This window comes from Cydia strobilella, chromosome 11, assembly GCF_947568885.1.
Source record: "Cydia strobilella chromosome 11, ilCydStro3.1, whole genome shotgun sequence".
Taxonomy (NCBI): Eukaryota; Metazoa; Arthropoda; class Insecta; order Lepidoptera; family Tortricidae; genus Cydia; species Cydia strobilella.
Genome location: NC_086051.1, coordinates 5,350,110 through 5,370,677, shown reverse-complemented (window position 1 = coordinate 5,370,677; position 20,568 = coordinate 5,350,110). Strand labels below are relative to the sequence as shown.

Sequence of the window (20,568 nt, the reverse complement as noted above, 5' to 3'; positions counted from 1 at the left end):
GAAGGGAGCTTAAGGTTTAAATAAAAATATTTTTGATGTATCCCTTTTGGTTTCCGCCTTATGAAATCGAGTAAATACAATTCAACAAAAGAAATGAAGAATAATTTATTTTAACAAATTTACTTACATCATTTTTGATTAAAAAAAAGATTCAATGCGAGATTAGTAAACTTAAAACAATTACCAATAGTTCCGGGCGGGGAAATAAAGACATTAAAGACACACAAAAAAGTTCCATAAGAGCATCTCGTTCGGTCAAATGGGGGAGGGGCCATTTCCTCTCTATATTAAAATGTACCTCTGAGGGTCTGCCATCTTGTGGCTTGAATCGGAAACATGCCAAAGCAAGTGCTACCATCTACCGTTCTCGTACGTTTTTTTTGTGCATAGTAGGTTTTGCCATCTTGTGGGCTACGTCGTAAGAACTTTATTCACATTTACGCCTCGCAACAAAAATCTGACGGCTCCTGTGCTGCCCCTATATTTCATGCACGCTCCCTATACAGAAAATATGCATTAGAACAGTGTTTTTGTTTAACGGAATAAAATTTAATAAATTCTTACAGCTTTATATCATAGAGTAACTTATACTAGAGCGGTACTGTCATAGTAAATTTTGTAACCCCAGTAAATTCACGGCCATCTGTCGACACACTTTAAAACTAAAAATAAATATTTATAAAAATACGACAAAATGTATTTAAATATGGATAAATGATTTTTTTATTTGCATTAATTATTTTTATATGTTTTTGACCCATGTTCTTTCACTGGTATGCGTTAAAATTATAAATAACAAACGAAACAGTCAACGCCCTCTATACGAGTGTAGGCCAAAACTAGTGGCGCCATCTGATCGAGAATCAAATTTTCGTGATTTTAGAGGCACGTTTTTTCCTTAGACTGTATCCATCTATTACGGAGTTATATCTATCTTTGTTTATATGGAAGCCAGCTAGCCAAATTTAAAACAAAAAAAAAAAAAAAAAAATGTTCGCCCCCGGGTGGGCTTGAACCACCAACCTTTCGGTTAACAGCCGAACGCGCTAACCAATTGCGCCACGGAGGCATTGAGCAAGATGGCGAAATTAGTGCTCGGGTTTTGTATACATATTTATAGATGTGTTTTTGCCTTATTTGGTTTAGTAAACGGTTTCATCATTACTAAACTTATAAAACACATTTTGTAAATTTCGAGAATTATAAATCCAGATATTAAAAAAAACACAAAACAATGACTATAAATTTTAACTCGTGAGAGATCGCCTTTATTTGCTGATAAGGAGGATAAGATAACAAAGGCTGGCAACATTCGAAATCCGTGGTGACAAGTCTGGAATCTGTAGTTTTTGGTCGGTTTTGATTTCAGAAGTAGGTCGTGAAATTGTCAGGATATGGACGAAATTGAAAAAGAAAGAATAGCGGCCTTGCCGTCTCAATTGCTCGTTACAACAATATGCCACCCCATGGAATATGTGAAGGTCCTCATCCAATTAGGTTACGAACCTATGCCGCCTCGGCGATCGACAACATTGTTCGGCCGCCCTGCCATGATATTACCTAACGGTTTCCAATACATCAAGCATATTAAAGCTTCGGATGGATTCTTCGGTTGTTACAGAGGCTTATCGGCAAGACTACTCGGCCTCATCGCTTCAAGTCAGCTCACGTCAAAGGTAATACACGCAGTCGGGATTGACCTGCCAGAAATCAATGACCCCCCAAACATCGTCACGGACGACGAGCCGAAGCTGGACGACTACATCAAGCTCGGGCGGCGGGACATGATCATGCACACCGCATCCGTAGTAGTGTCGTATCCATTCCACGTTGTGTCTGTGCGGATGATGGCTTCATTCATTGGCAAAGAAGAACATTACAGCTCATTGATAGGCGCTATCGTGTCTATCTATAAGGACGACGGAATCCTTGGCTTTTTCCATGGGATTATACCTAAACTACTCGGGGATTTGACCTGTGTAGCAGTCACGGGAGCATTAGCTTACTATGTAAACAAATACTTTGTGAAGACGAAGGACCTACGTTACTACACAGTGCCGTTGCTCACGTTTTTGACGAGCACACTGACATACCCTCTGGTTGTGGTGTCCACTTGCATGGCGGTCGCAAGCTCCAGTCTGCAGGCCGGCAATCCTCCGGCCATGACCAAGTACCCCTCTTGGCACGCCTGCTGGAGGGACCTGCTAATAAACAAGCAACACAAACGCGGTGCCTCCCTAATCTTTAGGTACTACATTGCTCCCATAGCAGCCATGCAGTAGTCACTCTTTATACCTAAATATTGCATTTATCTATGTTTATTTGCTAAGTGTTATTCCACAATCACCAAAGTAGATTCAAAGTCTTGTAGAAAGATTAATGTGTACAATGAATGTGTAAATAATTTAGTGAACGGTGTATTTTGTGGATGTTCTCGTTTTGCTAGATTGTTGAGTAATGGTGTGAATATATTTAAATAAATATGTTGTTTCTCAACTGTATATTATTTTACTCGCTTTTGAGTTATATATTTAAATTTAAATAAAAGTCATAGAATGATTGGAGTTATTTTATTTTTGCTAAAGTTTGAGCTTTAATGAATTCATCTACTAATTCTTTTTTCAATGTTGCAACAGCCCTCCTGTATATTGCTGAAGAGAATTGAGCACTGCCGAGAGTTGATTCAAAGTTCACGTAATCCATCCAGACATCAACATTATCTTGCCCGTGATGATGAGCCAAATATTCATAGTACTTTCTTATAAACTTAGCATTTGGTTTATCTTGAGATTTCTCTACCTCAATCATAACATATTGGACATCTTTTTGAAGAGGTGGGGTTTTGATTAACTCATCATATAACTCCCTGGCTGCCTTTATTCCGTTATAATCATACATTTTCTGTAGCAATTTTGGCTTGATTGCTAAGAGGACAGCTGTTTCGCAATTTTGGAATTTCTTGTGTAAAGCCATAAGCTGGAAACAAATAAGTAAATCAGTTATAAAAAAGTTAATAACAATAATACAATTGAGTCAAAATATTGTTATACTCTTACAGTTTCTTTCTTTTCAATAACATCCAATGCACTATTCCATAGATAAATGGCATCATCTTGTTCCAATACTTTAGTAGCCTCCTTTAGAATAGACAACAATTTGTTTTCATTGTGTTTGCTTAGAAGAATCTTTTCTCTCCATACACTCTTTGCTTGAGGATTCCTCATTGTTGCTGCATCCAATATCTGAAATTATATTACAAGATCAAGTGGATATTGTTGCCACTATAGAGGTTTGGTTTACATTCAAAAATATCAGATTTCATTGATATTTTACAAACAGTCACAGTGCCAAGTAAGCATAAGAACATATTAGTGTTGTAATTTTAATACAAAAGTGTATATTATGCTATTATTAAACCAGCAAACTACATCTTTGGCCTCATATATTTATAAGAGACAGTCTAAATTGCTAGTCGTTTTGTACGGTTGAAGGCAAAAATATCAATCCAGACAAATGGCTCAAAAATATATAAACACGACTTTATTGTCTAAGGTGTAAGTGCGTACACATATTTTTGAAACTTTGGGAACTTATGCCCTTGATTGTACAAGAAAAAAGAAAAAACAGTTGCATCAAATTGTAATATAAATTACAATTAACAACAACGTACCTGTCCCAACTCAATGCTATTCAGTGAATCTTCTAGTTTCAACAATTCAATGCCAAAAGCATACATATCATCGGAGAGAAGTCCGTTGTCATGGCCAAACATCCAAGCATCTTTGATAGCAGTAACCTTTTGATTATCTGAACATACATTGTCATTTAGCCCAAGGAGTTCATGAATAAATTTATTGCATAATTTTTCATCTGGAAACTGCAAATACAATCAGTTGTTTCATTGTTTAAAGGAATAAATCCTTAAAAGACGGAGATCCAGAGCCACATCCCCAAAACCAAAGAGGATATAATAGGGTAGAGCGGTACTGTCATAGTAAATTTTGTAGCCACAGTAAATTCACTGCCATCTATCGACACACGATTAAAACTAAAAAGGAAGTTGTATAAAAATACCATCAAATGTATTTATATGTATATGGATAAATGTTTTTTTTTTTATTTGCATTAATAATTTTTATATAATCTTGACCCATGTTCTTTCACTGATATGCGTTAAAATTGTTAAATAACAAACGAAACCGCAAACGCCATCTATTCAAGAGTAGGCCAAAGGTAGTGGCGCCATCTGTTCAAGAATCAAATTTTCTTGATTTTCGAGGCACGTTTCTTCCGACTGTATCCATCTAATACGGAGTTATATTAATCTTTGATTTGAACTTTGACCTATTCTCGACTAGATGGCGTTGACGGTTTCGTTTATTATTTTACAATTTTAAAGCATATCAGTGAAAGCACATGGGTCAAAATCATATAAAAATAAATGCAATAATCCATACATATATAAATACATTTTATGGTATTTTTAACCTTTTGAACGCCAAGCATTGACGTAACTCGACGTGACACCGCAATGAAGCAAAATAAAACCTTAGAGAACAATAGTGATTACAAAACAGGATATCGATATTTTCACTGATTTCGTTTTTGACATACTTAGATTAGAAGAACCACTACACAGGTGTTTTACAATATAATATTAGATAATTCTGGCTTTTAGCTCTACTAAAAACCTTTAAATAACGTATTTAAATATCAAAATGTACTTGTAACTTCCACTCAAATCTCTCAATAATGCCACATCACTACTTGGTGGTGACGTCAGGCATCGGACGTGAAGTGCCGTCATGGGCGCACGGAACACTGATAAGCGCGCGTTACTCAGAGATGTGCAAACCCGTTGTCGATTATTATTACCTACTAATTAGCAAACTTCAGTATCGTTACAATAAAATAAATGCATAAGGGGTTACATTATCACAAAAGGTCAGTACCGTCTTTCAAACCAAGTTGTTTAAATTAAGCACGAAAACAAGTACCGTAACAGCACAAATAGCAGTTATTTTAGCAAAAACAACTCCTATTACAAAATGTATGGGATTAAGCCATATCTATTATTGATGGCGCTAGCGTGTTTGTCGGAACTGCGCGAAACGATTTCTATTAGGAGATTGTTACTTTCATATAATAATATTATTCCTCCATGTCTCGGTCACATCACTAGGCGACGTCAAGTGCCGTTTTTGGCGTGGCTAGCTATGCTATTTACTGGGTAAGTCGTATTATAACATAATGTTGTTTTTTTTTAACCTTCTATTCATAGTTGAATTGTAATAAAGTTATACAATAAAGTAGAAGGGCAAAATAAAATAATGCAAATACAAACAAAGAAATATAGTTATTTATTAAAGAGTCTTTGATAAATTAAGTTTGGACGGCAAATGACGTCGGCGGCGTGAGTGGCACAAAATGTCGACGACGTGATTTACCGTCTTTGGCGGTCAAAAGGTTAACCAACTTCATTTTAAGTTTTAATCGTGTGTCGATAGATGGCAGTGAATTTACTGTAGCTACAAAATTTACTAAGACAGTACTCTTCTATCCTATATATCCTCTTTGCTTATATAAAGAACAATGAGTTATTACTTCTTAACCAATCCTCTTATTTAATTACTCGATTCGTTTCATTCCGAATTATTTCATTACAACACTATTAATGGAATAATTAGTAAACTATTGAATACCCACCCTCTGTAGAGCCTCCTCATAGACACCGATACATCTAAGAAGATTTATAGGGAATTTTGAGTCTTCATCAACAAATTCATCAATTTCCTCCCAGTGGCAACCCTGTACATAAAAGAAAAAGTAAAGACAGCGCCTACAATGAAATTATAAAGTAATTAAAAAATATAGACCTTAAACTTTTGCCATAACCATAAGTATTACTATCATCATATTAATAATACTTCAGTAATCATCATTTTGATTAGAAAATAAGGATTAAATAAACCAGGACCAGACCAGGGGCCCGTTTCTCGAACGATATTAGACTAATATCACAGTATTACAATTATTCTGCTAATATTATTAGTCCACGAACTGTCAAATCGTATGGGTTACCATGGCAACACATTAATAATATTAGAAATGGGCCCCAGACCTGATCATGATCTGATTATAAGGAATTCTCAATTCAATCCTCATTGACATTCTGCTTAAGGATAAAATAAAAAAGATGACTTATTTATTACTTATAAATCTTATAATATCTTATTGTGCCCTCTAGAGGGTTAATAAAATCTTGAACACAAAATAGATGAAATGAAAGTGCTGATATAATACTTACTTCTAACTCTTTAGATGCAATATAAGGCCAGACTTCCTTCTTATCATTATGACTCCAAATCTCTCTTTTAACTTCTTCAGATATATTATCAGTATGTTGGAATTTCAGAGTTAAGTCACAGAGCTTGAAGAGGTATGTGATATCATCAATACTCTTTGCACCATTTCTCCATATGACATCTGCCCTTTTTATTTGTTTTTCCTGTAATAAATTTAACCCAACATTGGACACGGCACAAACGGTGTATAGATTGGCTGAAGTTATGCTTAATAAATAGATTATAATCATTTTAAATATTCACTTAAGCAATTAGAGTTTTGAATGATTCACGGTTAGTTTCAAAAAATACAAAAGGTAATCACGGTCTATATCCCGGTCAATATGGATTTTGTGGTTGTAAGCTCTGAGACTATAAGAAGCGGACTTAATTCAATTCAATTTATTTATTTAAGACAACACTGGCCCATAATGGTTAGTAACAATTAAGATTAAAAACTAAGTGTTAGTGGAACAAAAAACAGTAAGCGACAAAACGAAAACAAAAAGCAATAACCTAACAACTATCACCTAATAGCGGTTATGACAAACATTAATAGGGCTGATATGTACAACAGTATAAAGGTCCTGTAAAATAATAAATTAAAGTTTGTGATTACAGATTGATTTTCTCCTATAAATTGTGTAATTCAATGAACTTTGTCATGACATATTGCACTAGCAATGATTAGAAATAATTTCTAATCATTGCTATTGCATATTTTGAAGATTTTTCTGCTTTACAAAATTCAATTCAATTTCATTTATTCAGAAATTTAATTTTATGTTGAGTCAGTATCGAGTTTTCTATGGATCATCTTTTCCTAAGATCTTGGTGTCTCCCTAAACATGGTGCCTTGACCAATATACTTATTAGTTATTATGCACTGTTTTGAGTGCATTACTTATATTTATTTATTTATACTTTATTGCACAGAAATATAAATTAATAACATAATTACATCCCTCATATAAAGTTACAATGTAGGGAATAAGCATTACCTTCTCTTCATCATCTTCAGCTTTCAAAGCAAGAGCCACCTCAATTTTGAAGAGATCTAAGTAAAGCTCTTGAGCTTGCGGGTGTCTGTGGATACCCTTCAGCAGGAAGCTCTTGGCATTCTTCAGGTTATCTTGCTCCTCGCTTTCCCATAGTGCTGCCATTTGCCACATCTTGGGCTTGTCACCATGCATCTGTGTGTGTAATTAAATACAAGTATAAACTATATGTAAATCAATGTGAAGGAGGTAGTAATAACTAATCTCATCTATTCCCTCATCTGTGGGAATAGATGAGATTAGTTTTTACTCATTATTATTCACAATGACGGGACTTAATCGCGTTAAATAAGTTTTAAATTCACCTCTGACGTTTCGAGGACGGCGTTATCCCCGTGGTCTTGGAGAAGACTGGCTCAAGTTGACATCAACATCTTCTAGGGGCGCGAGTTTTTCGAACTACCCGCACTTGGTCTTGTTTATTAACTTGAATGTTACGCGACCTTATTACTTTATTTTACGCGATTAAGTCACGTTGTCGTTAATTATAACTTTGATATATATTTATGACATAATATGTAAAATTTAAAATTGCTTCTGCTTCTCCAAAACAGCTGAGGCACTATGCAGCCTTTAGAATAATGGAAACAAATATTAAGGCAGGCGTCTGGCTGGTGGTGAAAAGGTTAATTCAATCAGATGTAGATCCCATGTGAATAAAAGAGATGCATAATATGAACCTATACAATCATCTTTAACCAAACCACCAATACAGATATTAAAAAGGGTGCTGTTTTCAGCATAGCATAATTACCTGCAGCATCTGCCCAATAATAGCAGACACAGCATAATCAAAACCCACACTTCTACAAAATTTAATATACTGGAAGTATATTTCCAAATCATTCTGGAACCTGTAAATAAACTGCTTGAATACTTTATTCACACGCTTAGCTATGGCATACTCCAAGTCCTTTTTTTTCTCATTCAGTTTAATCTTCTTCCTTCTGATTGCGATGTCTTCCATCAAAGCTAGTTCGTAAGCTATGTAGTGCACGTAATCCTCTTTCTGTTTTACTCTGCGTTGTACTCGATATTCAAATTCTTTGCGTTTACGTGATATATCTCTGTAAAAATTAATGCGTAAGTTCATGAGGATACAACTTGTGTTATTTTTTGTAAATAAAATACAAATTACACAAACCTTATTTCGTCTTCGTCATATAAGCCCGTTCTTCTCATCTGCTCCAGCTCATTTATCATATCCTCGATACGTTGATTGACTTGCTCCGCCATTTTTTATAGTTTTATTAAAATATTGTTTCAGAAATACAACTTGTAACTAACTAATGCTCTAGAAACACAAGACAGCGTGATATTTTTAGGTTAGAGGTTAGATCAAACTGTCAAACTGACGTTATCTTGACAGTGGTCTTTTTTTGATCGGCAACACCAACACTATGGGCCTATTCAGCGCTGCATAGACGATCGGATCCGGTCCGACCAGTCCTCAGTGCATATTATGCCTGCATACGGTGCATGTATAGTTTGTCAAATGACTGTCTCATTTCAAACATAGACAGAGATAATCATACTATCTTTGTCTTACACTAGTACTAGCATATATTATACTACTCTTTGGTACTAGCACGACAAAAAAAAAAGGATGAGTATGGTTTTTTGGGTTTTTATTTACTGCCAATTTGGTTTGACCAACTATAACTAGTGTAAGGCGTGGTTATTCGAGTGTGCTTGTACATTGTGCAGGTTACTTAAGCAAGCGTGCTTGTTACACGGCTTGTTACTTATTCACAGATAAATCACGTCACTCAAACGTCATTGAACCGTTTTTTTTTTCGAAAGCGCAGTGGAAAGGTGTCGGTGTTCGGTCGGAATTGTATGCAAACGCTTATAATTTGTTTACACCAATGGTGACGCCTTTCCACTGCGCAATTCGCCACACGACTGAGCGCGCTGGTGTAACTAAATGCGATTTTGACTCCCAATGTATCGGCCCCATTCGTAGTGCTCGTAAGGCCGGTCTTTACGAAGTAATATATATGTCTATGCATAACATAGGTTACCTATATAATTTTCAGAAATTGCGGGAAAAATCCAGGGACCGGCCCGCTATCCCTTATCGGGGTTTTATAAGGGTATTGCATAAGGCTTAACTCACCATACCCTTTGCCGGACGAAACCCTTTGTTTTGGTTTTAAAAACCCTTATATAAAGCTACCACATTTGAGTAATCGGTAGCCCAAATACCCTTACAAAACCCTTATCATCCGCTCACCAACACCTTGCATATTGCTTATAAGGGTTAGCCTTATAAAGGGTTTCCCTTTTAGCATATAAGCGTGCTAATTTAAGTCGTCTACCTTGTTCATAAAGCACACATTACTTCGAATCTGAGCGATCGTCGGCGGCGACGGCGGCGTTCTTTGATAGGCAAGTATTTTCTTTCCTTTTCATACACTACCGTAGATATATACAAATCCTGTCTCTTTCACGCAAAGGGATACCTTTATAAAAAGCGCTTAAAGATAAGGGTAACCCTTATTAAGAGCTAGCCTTATTTTTGGTTAGCTTTTCGGTAAGGGTTATTCAAAGGTAAGGGTATGAATGGGCTTGCAGCTCAAAAGGGAAAGTCTTTCAATGTGTTAGCCGTGTTTAAGTGTCGCCCATTGAAAGGGTTTTATCGCGGAAAGGGTTGTCCGGTCCCTGGAAAAATCACACTGATCAAATCCGACGAAGGCTGAATTTCGGGCCAGGCGCAAAAAAAGTAACTGATAAAAGTGATAAATTACTAAACCGATTTTGATGAAACTTTGCAATTATAAAGCCTAATTTTTTTATCAAATTAATCCAAACAATAATGTACAAAAATTTAGTATAGGATGCCGGTTGCGACGTACAGCACCCGACACCAGTAAAGGGTACTTTAGATGTTAAAAATGAAAAGGTATTAACTCAACAATCGTTAATATTTTTAATTATATAATAAATACAAATCACTGAGTATAGTACCTACTTCATTACAGATAAGATTAACAAAATTGCATAGACATGTAATCATGTATGCACGTGGTAGCTTCATTACTTACTATTAATTAAAAAAAACGAAAAAGTCATACATGAGATTAGGATCTACTTTTGTGCGTTAACTTGGTTATTATTAATAATTAAGATCAGTATCTACTGAAAAATCTGCAAAACTGTAACCATCACTGGGCAAAAAAAATGTTAGTATAAATATATTAAGTAGTCATTAAAAATACATTTTACATCTAAGAGCAATGTAACTAAAATTATATTATATTCTTTAATTAACCTAATTTATACATAAATGTTCAGGCACTGAAAATAATTACAGGCATTCATGTTACCCGACAATCCCGACATGAATGATTGATGAATCTTGTCAAAATGTCATGCCATAACATAACTTTGATTATTCTGACTGTAGGCAGTGCAATAGTTATTTGACTTACCTATTTATTTTACAAGAGGGCAAAGTTGTTGTTTAACCTTTCGTGTTTCGTGAATGATAAATATTTAGTAACGTTCATTTGGTTTGATATTTTACGGCTAGTATTTTCCTCGCATTGGTGTGTTGAAAAATTTTGCGTTTCACTTGGTGGCAAAATTTGTTCAACCTTCGTGTCTTGAAACCCTCGCGACGCTCAAGATGCCGCTTTTCGAACCACTCGCTACGCTTGTGGTTCAATTTTGCAATCTTTCGCTTGTTCGGGTATCAATATTAGCACGAACGGTTAAACAACAACTGCCCACTTGTAAAACAAATAATTATTACCACCGAGTGAAACACACAACAACACACACAAAATTTTCACCAACCTAACACAGGAAATGCAACTTTCTTATCAGTTTTTGAACAATCACGAAAACCTTTACCAGCTGGTGTGGCGAAAAATATATTTGCACACACTCAAAACAATCGAAATTTTGCCCATCCATTTAAACGAACTTGATCATTCAGTCCTGTATCATTTACAATATTGTAAGTTGTAAGGCATCTAAATCCCTGCATGTAGTCTACCTGGCGGTAAATCTTATTACGCCACCTTCACAGTGTTCAATCACTCCTCTACCTTTGAAACAACTCAGCCAAGTCTTGGAAAAGGATTTGAAGCTGTCTCTCTCTGCATCACTGTTTGACACGGGGGTCACATTGATCTCCGGTATGCACCGGCCAAAGTCAATGGCCGGCAACCACACTTGGAAGTCGGAGTCGGGCGAGTATTTAAATATGTCCTGGCAACCCTGGAGGTTGATTTGCGGTACGGGTGGTTGTCTCTGTAGTAATTTCTTTAGTGTGATGAATGTTAGCAGGTTACTCTTTAGGGAAACTGCCTGCAAATTTTTCGCGCGGCCGAGACTTCTGCAAGAATAAAACATAAACTTTTAATTTATTGCTTTTAAAATAATCTTTATATTTTTTCCACATGTTAGCTTAGTTTTGTTTTGTTTAATTGTGTTTTCCGTGGTTGCCCTTAAAACCAGCGCCATGGCTAAATATCTTAGTCATCGGCATATGCTGATTGGCATCCATTTTGGTGTTAGAATATATTAGAATAAGATGTAATGTAATAGGTAAGTTTTATGTTTTACATCAAATAAAGTATTTCTATTTCTATATTGACACCATGTGTTTTTGTATATCATTAAAACTCATTATTATTAAAAATTGACAAGGGGCCCGTTTATCAAAAGCTTGTACCTTGTAATACAAGTGGAAGTCCCTTTCTAACAAAAGCTGTCAAAAAGTGAGTTCTGCTTGTATTACAAGCAACAAGCTTTTGATAAACGGGCCCCAAGGTCTAAAGTAGCATTCACAAACAACAAGCTTTGACATTGCACAGGCCTCTGATTTGAATATGTGCGTGATTACGTCGTATATATTATGCATCTAAGGTTTTAAAACAAATAAAAAAAAGCACGAAATAAATGTGTGTGCACTAACAGACGGGTGTACCCTACCGCAACCTTGGTACTTTTCAAGGTCTATTCGATCGAGCGGAATGTGGTTCACCGTACGTCCATTATGGACGTAGCTATGAGTGAAAGCAAGAGACAGATAAGCTGACTGGACCAAAGTCACGGTCCGGTACATCCATGTTAGCACTATAAAGCGACAACTGTACACTTTTTAAATGCAAAACATACCTAAACACTCTCATGAATTGTCCATCCACCAGTTTGCAGTTTGACAGACTGAATCTTCTAATCTTCAATTCCTTGGCGGTATCCATGAACGAAGCCACGCACGCGACCACTTGGCCTTGCACTCCCACACTGTCTAAATCTAGTTCCATCAGCATATTAGGATTCAGTGATGATACTAAACAGCTGACCGTCGGGAGTTTCACATCATTATTACTTATGTCTACCGCTTCTAAAGCATTGAAATTAGCGTTGCACTCATTTATTACTCCAGCTGCGTTCTCTGTTAACCCACAAGAGTTCAATTTGAGCGTCTTCAGTCTGACATGTTGTGTTAACTTTAAGATATACTTCAAACCTTCATCGGTTATTGGGTTACCACTGATATCTAAGAAGTCTAGTAACTGGCAGACTGGTCTAGACGCTTTATCAAACATTTGTGTCAATATCCTAGCTCCTTCGGCAGTGATATTATTTCTGCTGATGTCTAGATGTGTTAGGTGCTTCATAGTACACATGCAGTCAGTGAGATACTTGACTCCATCGTCTCCTAGGTTGTTGTCCGAGATCATGATAGCAGTGATGTGCGATTGGTGTGTGAGCGCTCGGAACAACGGTCGGATTTGTGATGGTGGTAATGTTCGTGCTCCAAGTGCAAGCCTGTGTGTTGTGTGACTCCGGCCTATGGTTTGTTGGATTTCCTCACACGTAGCTGAAATAAAAACAAATTTAAGTTCCAAAACCCAAAAATTATATTTAATACATACAGCAAAACTGATTATAGTCGTTAGCGACTGATGGCAGTTCAAACTATTGCAACAAGTTTTGTTTGTTTTGTATTACTGGATGAAATATTTTAAGTTCATCGTTGATGGCTTGACTGTGAATTTGACTTGACCTTGGGCTTTCTAGAAGACCTTGAGCGGTTAATAGAATAATATATTGCGAGAAAAGCGCAATGGGTGATGATTTAAGAAAAATGCCGATTAAGTCCCATAACATAACCCCCTTTACATGATTTAAATGCACTCTATGGTAATCAAATCAGCCTAAAATCATCCGCTGCTGGACATAGGCATTATAGCATCATATAAGAATCTGTACAACGGTCGTGCGCTTCCGAACTAACGATCTTAACCAGATCATAAGTTATTAGGGATATTTTATACATACATATGCCTAAAGCTTCGCAACACTCCAGATATCTCTCCTCAGTTGGCGACGCCTTCCAGTTGGTGATGCAGGTCTTCAGTTCGGGTGAAGAGAGCACCAGGCTCAACGGGTCGTCTTCCGACAGGATGGCGCCGTCCGATGTCATGAGGCTGAATACTGGACGGACGCCGGTCAATCTGAAATGGACGTTATGAGTATGACGTATATATAGTTTAAATTAAACACAGCAAATAGTCTTCACACATTAAGACGGGTGATGATTACTTCAGAGGCCTCTATTGTGAGGCTCTGGCGTGCCTACGATAAATGATTTGACAACTAGGGAACCAATCAAATTATTTTTATTAAAGGGATACGATACGATAAGTAAATTATTATTGCTTTACGTGTTTGGGTGACTGCCGTTCCTCAGCCAATCAACGAAGCGGCAGCTGAAGTCCACGGTGGTTCATTACACATCGCCCTTATACATTTGACGAGTTACCACCAGGGATGCTATTGGTTATAGAAATCTGTTCTTGGCTCCCGGGCTTACATGATGCATTTGATTAACTGCTATAAACCTAAATATTTTTATTTGTACATGAGTTCTATATGAGTACAAGTAAGTAATAACTCATATAGTACGAAAGACCTCGTGGAGTACACCTACTCAAGTGGCGACCATGGGGGGGAAGAGCGTCCTCAAAGTAGACCCCAGATGCGTTGGGACGACAACAGCAAGAGGACTGCGGAAAAGCAGTGGCTCCAAGTCGCACAGAACCGTGAAGAATGGCGCAAAATGCAGGAGGCCTACACCCGAAGGGTAGAAAAGGGTTAAAAAGAGAGAGAGAGACTTACTTGTAATATCTAGTCTTCACTTCATCAACCAGCCAGCTGATTGTCTGTTTGTTTATCATGTCCAACTTAAGTGATATCAACAACACTTTATCGTCTACTTGCACCTTCACCGCCGCCGGCGGCAGAATCTGCGTCTGCGTAGTCCTCCCGTTCTTATTAGATTGTACTATATTTATTGGCTGTATCACATTTAAAGGTTGCATCACACTAGGATTCATATTCATCATGTTGAAGCAGTCTTTTCTTGGGCTGTAGTTACTGATTTCACCTGATGATTTTCTCGAAAACCTTCCGGATATGTCGTTTTGCTTGCGCGGACTGAAATTATTAAAATTCTCTCCTGAGGATTTTCTACTGAATGTCCCAGTGGGTGTCAGTCTGTTAGTGTTCCTGGAAGTAAGTTCACTGTCGCTTCCACTGTTGCTGGATTGATCTAAATCTTGCCTATTTCTTTGGAAACCAGCTCTAAGCAGAGTGCTCTGTTGCTTCCAGCGTTTCCTCATATTATCTCTAGTATCTCTAGTCTTAGATTCATTAAGCTCTCTATCTATAACTGGCCAACTATTTCTAAACTCGGGGCATATATTTTCGTTGGAGTCTGAACTATTTTCGTTAATAGCAATTATATCACTCATTCGTTTTTTTTGTTTCTCAGCTGAATTTCTATTATTGATATCTATTAATGGTTCAATTCTGTTAATATTTTCAATGCTGTCTTTAATGGAATCGTAGGTGGGTTTCTTAGCAATAGTTACTGATGACAACGGGTCACTGAGTTTTCGCTTTTTACTTTTATTTACGCCCATATCGTCATCAAGCCATTCGTCGTCATCTACTTCATTGGGGTCTAATAAAGCTGATTTTGATGCTTTCTTCACATCAACCTCTGGTAAGTCGTCACCGTCAGAAGTCCTTCTATGCCTTAAAGCGGATATGACCGTCCTGTATTCTTTAACTCCTGAGACATCTTTCTTTTTCTTAGCTCTCCGTTCATCTGATGATCCGCTCGATGACTCATCCGATGGGAAAGCTGGTTGATTTCTTCTGGGTGATAGAATCATATCGTCATCGGAGTCATCTTGGATGACGTTTCTCTTTTTGAATCCAGGTGATCTTGCTACGTTACTGCTATTAGCTACAGACGTGCTCGCAGGTGATCTGTCTATCTTCCTATTCCTTAAGTAAGAGTGCCCTGGAGGGGTCGGGGATATGTCGGCCGGAGCGGCCCTGATTTGGCTCTGGAGCCTGGCGCAGATGTTCTTGTACATTTCCTCCTTCTCTCTGTTGAGGACTGTATTGGAGCGCCACTGTCGCAGCGAGTCGAGCGCGGTGTGGCCGAGATCGTTCTTGATGGAGGGGATGGCGCCCTTGTCGAGCAGGAGTTGCATCACGTCCATGTAGCCGTTGCATGCGGCGTCGTGTAAGGGCGTTTGTCCTGAAAAATATATTTAAGATGAATGAAACAAACAAATTTATTTTTGTAAACACGCAGTTCCATCGATATCGATTCTCTTTTGAATTTATTGGGATTGCGGAAAAAAAATGGGAACTACCTTGGAGGCAGACAATCATACGGCCTGCCTAAGCGGTCACTGTAAACTACTTAACCAAGGATCGCCTGCAAGGTATATGATAACGCCCGACTGCAGGGGAATTAATAGTAACAAACACATTTTTTTAGCAAATTATAAAAACTGAACAAATAAAGTGCTTTACCACCAGTGCAGTAACTCCTTACACTATTATTTCGGGGGCCTTTCAGATACAATTTGACTCATAGGGATCTTATGTGCAATCGCTTCCTCAAGAGCAACCTTTTGTCTACTCAAGAGCTTTTTCGACCATGTCCATGTGTCGGATAATGGAGTTCAAGTTTTGAATTCCTTCCTCAGTCCTTCATTCCTTCCTTCATTCTCCGTCTGGCGAGGGCGTGACAAATTATATTATAAAGTCTCCTACCTTTACTCTCATTAGTCCCTCGATCGTTAATCACAGCCCCGTGATCTATCAGGATCTGTGCGATCTCGTAATGTCCATTGATGGCCGCTTCGTGCAGCGGAGTCCATCCGGCGAAGTCGCGCACATTGACCGGGTGCTTCTGCGCGATCAGGCGTTGCAACATAAATTTGTTGCCAGCTATGCATGCCTGTGGAACGGGATATGCTATGATTATAATTTTTACACCGTGATTATGTGACAGTGGCCGAGAAAGAAATAAGTTACGAATTTGAAAAAAGAAAATTGCGGATTGATCTTTGCAGATAATAAACAACACGAACAGATAATTAATAAATACAATGAGTGAACCGAGTTAAAAAGTGTCTTGGAATCAAACAAGTCTGTAATCAGTGTGTCTATGGTCTATGTTTCTCTGGATTTTACATATGTAACGACATGTTTTTTTACGATTGATATGCCGTCTGAGTTAAGCTTTGCCCGTTTATCTTCATTACAAGCTTTTTTGCTTTCTGCGAATGATGGCATCTTGAATAAATGATTTTCCCGGGAATTAAACATAAATCGATTTCTCGTCTTTGTCCTTATACTATAAATGTTGTTGTTTTCAATAATTGTTTTACAAATATGTATTGCTTGTCTAACTCTTAAAAGTATGTATATAATAGGTGGTTGTTGAATTTACCCGCTGCAACAGTGACTCTCCTTTCTCATTCACTTTATTAACATAAGCTATTCCAGTTCTCCTGGGCCTGCTTTTACTTCCACCTGCTATCTCTTCATTGAAGTTCTCATCGTCATCTGTAAAAACGAATAATCATCATCATTACAGATATATATATTACGGCCACGCATGGATCTTGGAGTATGTCCCCTTAGCTCTATGTTTTCAAACATACAATCTGGTCCAGTCCCATTAAAAAATATTCTCGCTTGCGAAAAAAAAACCTTCGCATTTTCGGGCGTTTTTTATTGTTCCATCTGCTAAAGTAAAATTCCATTTTGTAAAAACGTGTAGGCACAAAATGCAGCATGCATTTAATTTTATGTAAATTTATCTGTATAGAATATATTGAAAACTACATAGTTGTTTGGCCTTCTGAACAAATCGACGTTCTGGCAACCTAACTCATCTCTCATAACATAGATTTTTAGTACTCACCAGTAATGTCCTCACAGCGGATATCATGCCCAATGGTTGTTGTCATCTCATCACCGCCAGCTGAACTCTCATCCTCAGAATTCTCCAGATTGTCAAAGTCTTCATACCCGAGATACCTAAGTTCGTCTTGCGTTTCTTCCATTTTGTCTAACTCAAAGTATTCCTCTTGGTATTTAAGGAGAGATTTGAGAGCTCGGATTTCATATTTGCCCTTATTCCATTCTTTCGCCTGAAAGAAACGTATATAGATTTTTGGTCTGTTACATTGTACGATGTAATAAACTAATATTAATAGTGGCTAGTATAATCCATAGGTCTTTTTAACACTTTCACGCTTTCCGTCGTCAGTTGCCCCATTCCTGCCATTGTCATAAATACATCACAGGGTATAGGGTATTTGTTTGTATTTAAAATAAATTATTTTACACCATGCATGAAATAAAGCACCAGAAGATTAATAGAGAAACGTAGACAGCAGTTACTTTAAGACACAATTCCTATTTTAAAACCGTATAAAGAGTAGGTAATTTGATTGTGACGTCACATGCTAGTGTTTCATATAAATTCCATAGTAGCAAAATCGATTTGACAGTTTGAAAAAAGAAACTGATTTAACTAGTAGTCAAACACTCCATTGATGGAATGTCTGCTACTCGGCACGTTCAAACACGGTGAATAAAGATATAATATAAATGCAGAGAGAATCGATGCTCAGAACACTCTTGACTTGCCAAATTGGATTATACTTTTCGTTGATATGAAGCAATGCAAGTAATGTAACAGTCAGACTCAAATGCACACATATTAGCTGATAGTACCTACCTACTCATTTTTGCGTCGGAAGCTAAAAAATAAAATAAAAGTAGACTTACAGCATTTCTAGCATTATGGCAAGCCTTTTCAATCTGGTCATAAGGTTTCTTAGCCAAGTAGCTAGTCTCAGCAATGTTGTACAGGGTGGTGAAAGCTTCCTTGGGCTCATCCTTTATGAGTTCGAATTCCTTTTCAAGGTACATTAGGGCATCGTTATATGAGCCCATGTCTTTGTAAGTTTGATATAAACTGAAATAGAAAAAAAATTGTATTAGTACACTGTTTAGATAATAGAAACGGCCGTAACACCCAATCATCACTTAATTGCTCCATGTATTGGTCATTCTCCAGATTTGAGCTTGTGTCTAAACTCTGTTGAGGCTAATCAGTAATCAGACATAAATTTTGGAATGGCAGTTATCAGTAGTTGAGTACCTATGCAAACAACCGTATTGTGTGTGAATGTCGGTTTCGGTTAAAAGATACATAGAATGTGAACAAGTCTTCGTCTTCATTAAATATATCTTCAGGTTTTGATGTGGTACAATATGGTAGAGTAATAAATAGTTATTTACGATACAAGTGCGGAAAAGAGGAAATTCGAAACGAGTGGCGATAAATTAAAACACGACCGCAGGGAGTGTTTTAAATCGACACGAGTTGCGAATTACCTATTCGCACGTGTATCGTACAACGTTTTACAGTACATATGGCCCTTTAAACTTTCGACATATGCACGAAAAGTGCTATTTGACGCACTAGTGCGAGAAAGTAGCACCATATGTACTGTAAAACATAATGTAAAGTCCTTACTTGGCATTACAAAGCGACAAACATTTTTAGTGACAATAAAAGTTTTATTGATAACTTTAGCAAAACCTCATAGGCGAGAGGAATTGGACTATTTGCCTATGCCCAATGCAGGTTGCAGGATCCACTCACCTACAACTCAGCGTGCTCCAGCATCAGATAGTTGGAGACGGCCTCATCATAGTTCTACAAATAGCAGGCGCCGTCGCCAAGGCTCTCACACTTTCTTTAACTCTGCATGGTTGTTGGGGTCTATGTCCACTCTTCAAAGTGTTAGTCATTGTTGAATAATATGAGCAAATGCTATGCTTACCTGACGTAAATGGGTATGAGTTCTTTCCCATTTTCCCCCGCCAACTCAGCTTGCTCAAGCATCTTCAGATAGTTGGAGACAGCATCATCATAGTTCTGCAGATAGCAGGCGCCGTCGCCCAGGCTCTCGTACACTTTCTTTAACTCTGCATGGTTGCTTGGGTCTATGCCTACTCTTTGGTCGTCTGTATAGCACATTGCCGCCACTGTTGGAAGAAAACAGTTGTTATTTAATGAGGTTAAACATGCAAAGCTTAACACAGATGGCATTGCCATTGTTTAATGCAGGGTTCTCCAAACTACGACCCTGCGAGCTTACCATTTGGCCCGCGAAAGGAGACAAAGCCTGCGAAAATGAAGTTGACGCCTGGTACTTGCCCTCGGGTCAAAAAGTTTGGAGATCCATGGCTTAGGGAATGACAGGTGAGCACCCATGAGTTCGGAATCCAGGTTTCAAATTTAAAAAAAAATGTCAAAATACAGAAAAGAAAAACATCATTAATATATTATTTTTATATACATACGGTACTTTTATTTCCATGTTCTGTTTTCCTTATATTTTTTCCACAGCTCAAATTACTTTTTTTTAACCCTTTAACCGACAAGATTCACGTTGACGCGCCGCGCACGATAGACATGGCATTCAAAGGGTAATATTTAACAGTTTAATGTTACCTTTAGTGTTAACATGAGTTGTATTCCTACAATACGGTAATCCTATTAGATTGCAACTCACCAACTTTAAGTTTAGACTCGATGCTTTCCCTCTCTTCTTCATCAGGAGTCTTCATTTTCCAGGCTTTTATAAGCACTTGTTTGGCGCTTTGGTAGTCTGCTGTCTTACACAAAACATCTGCCTTTGATGCCAGAGTCTCGCATAGCTTTTGACCCTAGAAAACAAATAGTCATAATCCATACTTATAATATTATAAATGCGAATGTCTGTGTGTCTGTGTGTTGCCTCTTCAACCAC

The 20,568-nt window shown here is 37.5% G+C and overlaps 4 protein-coding genes and 1 non-coding gene across 8 annotated transcripts in view; 1 reads left to right on the top strand and 4 right to left on the bottom strand.

Annotated features, from left to right (window-relative positions):
* The window catches only part of LOC134745383 (adenosine 3'-phospho 5'-phosphosulfate transporter 2), a 423,869-nt gene that overhangs the window by 294,288 nt on the left and 109,013 nt on the right, over positions 1 to 20,568 (bottom strand). The gene's annotated exons all lie outside the window — the stretch shown is intronic.
* The window catches only part of LOC134745355 (tonsoku-like protein), a 431,809-nt gene that overhangs the window by 408,395 nt on the left and 2,846 nt on the right, over positions 1 to 20,568 (bottom strand). Inside the window, exons 5-14 of one of the 2 annotated variants that reach the window (XR_010128158.1) lie at positions 20,332 to 20,485; positions 19,597 to 19,801; positions 18,533 to 18,722; positions 17,661 to 17,889; positions 17,184 to 17,299; positions 16,502 to 16,688; positions 14,543 to 15,977; positions 13,703 to 13,878; positions 12,533 to 13,241; positions 11,050 to 11,747 (exon numbers count right to left, since the gene is read on the bottom strand). Coding sequence is in view for 1 of the 2 variants with exons in the window: in XM_063679380.1 (XP_063535450.1) it covers positions 11,402 to 11,747; positions 12,533 to 13,241; positions 13,703 to 13,878; positions 14,543 to 15,977; positions 16,502 to 16,688; positions 17,184 to 17,299; positions 17,661 to 17,889; positions 18,533 to 18,722; positions 19,597 to 19,801; positions 20,332 to 20,485 (3,747 nt within the window). In the remaining variant the exon portion in view is untranslated. Of the gene's footprint in view, positions 1 to 10,366; positions 11,748 to 12,532; positions 13,242 to 13,702; positions 13,879 to 14,542; positions 15,978 to 16,501; positions 16,689 to 17,183; positions 17,300 to 17,660; positions 17,890 to 18,532; positions 18,723 to 19,596; positions 19,802 to 20,331; positions 20,486 to 20,568 lie in introns of those variants that run through there. The other variant, XM_063679380.1, reaches the window with a different exon arrangement.
* Trnan-guu (transfer RNA asparagine (anticodon GUU)) lies at positions 996 to 1,069 on the bottom strand. Its single transcript has one exon. It is a non-coding gene; the product is annotated as a tRNA-Asn (tRNA).
* LOC134745396 (mitochondrial carrier homolog 2-like) lies at positions 1,311 to 11,710 on the top strand. 2 transcript variants are annotated; one of them, XM_063679435.1, is made up of 2 exons: positions 1,311 to 2,281; positions 11,699 to 11,710. In XM_063679435.1, coding segments are annotated over exons 1-2 (888 nt in total). In that variant the 5' UTR covers positions 1,311 to 1,394; the 3' UTR covers positions 11,700 to 11,710. The 2 variants fall into 2 exon arrangements, with proteins under 2 accessions (XP_063535505.1, XP_063535504.1); XM_063679434.1 differs by lacking the exon at positions 11,699 to 11,710 and having other exon boundaries at positions 1,311 to 2,560.
* On the bottom strand, positions 2,556 to 8,724 carry LOC134745369 (U3 small nucleolar RNA-associated protein 6 homolog). Its single transcript, XM_063679400.1, has 8 exons — positions 8,547 to 8,724; positions 8,157 to 8,469; positions 7,346 to 7,537; positions 6,308 to 6,508; positions 5,707 to 5,808; positions 3,671 to 3,877; positions 3,057 to 3,242; positions 2,556 to 2,976 (listed from the first exon to the last, which is right to left on the bottom strand). Exons 1-8 carry the CDS (start codon positions 8,636 to 8,638, stop codon positions 2,566 to 2,568), a joined length of 1,704 nt encoding a protein of 567 aa, XP_063535470.1. The 5' UTR covers positions 8,639 to 8,724; the 3' UTR covers positions 2,556 to 2,565.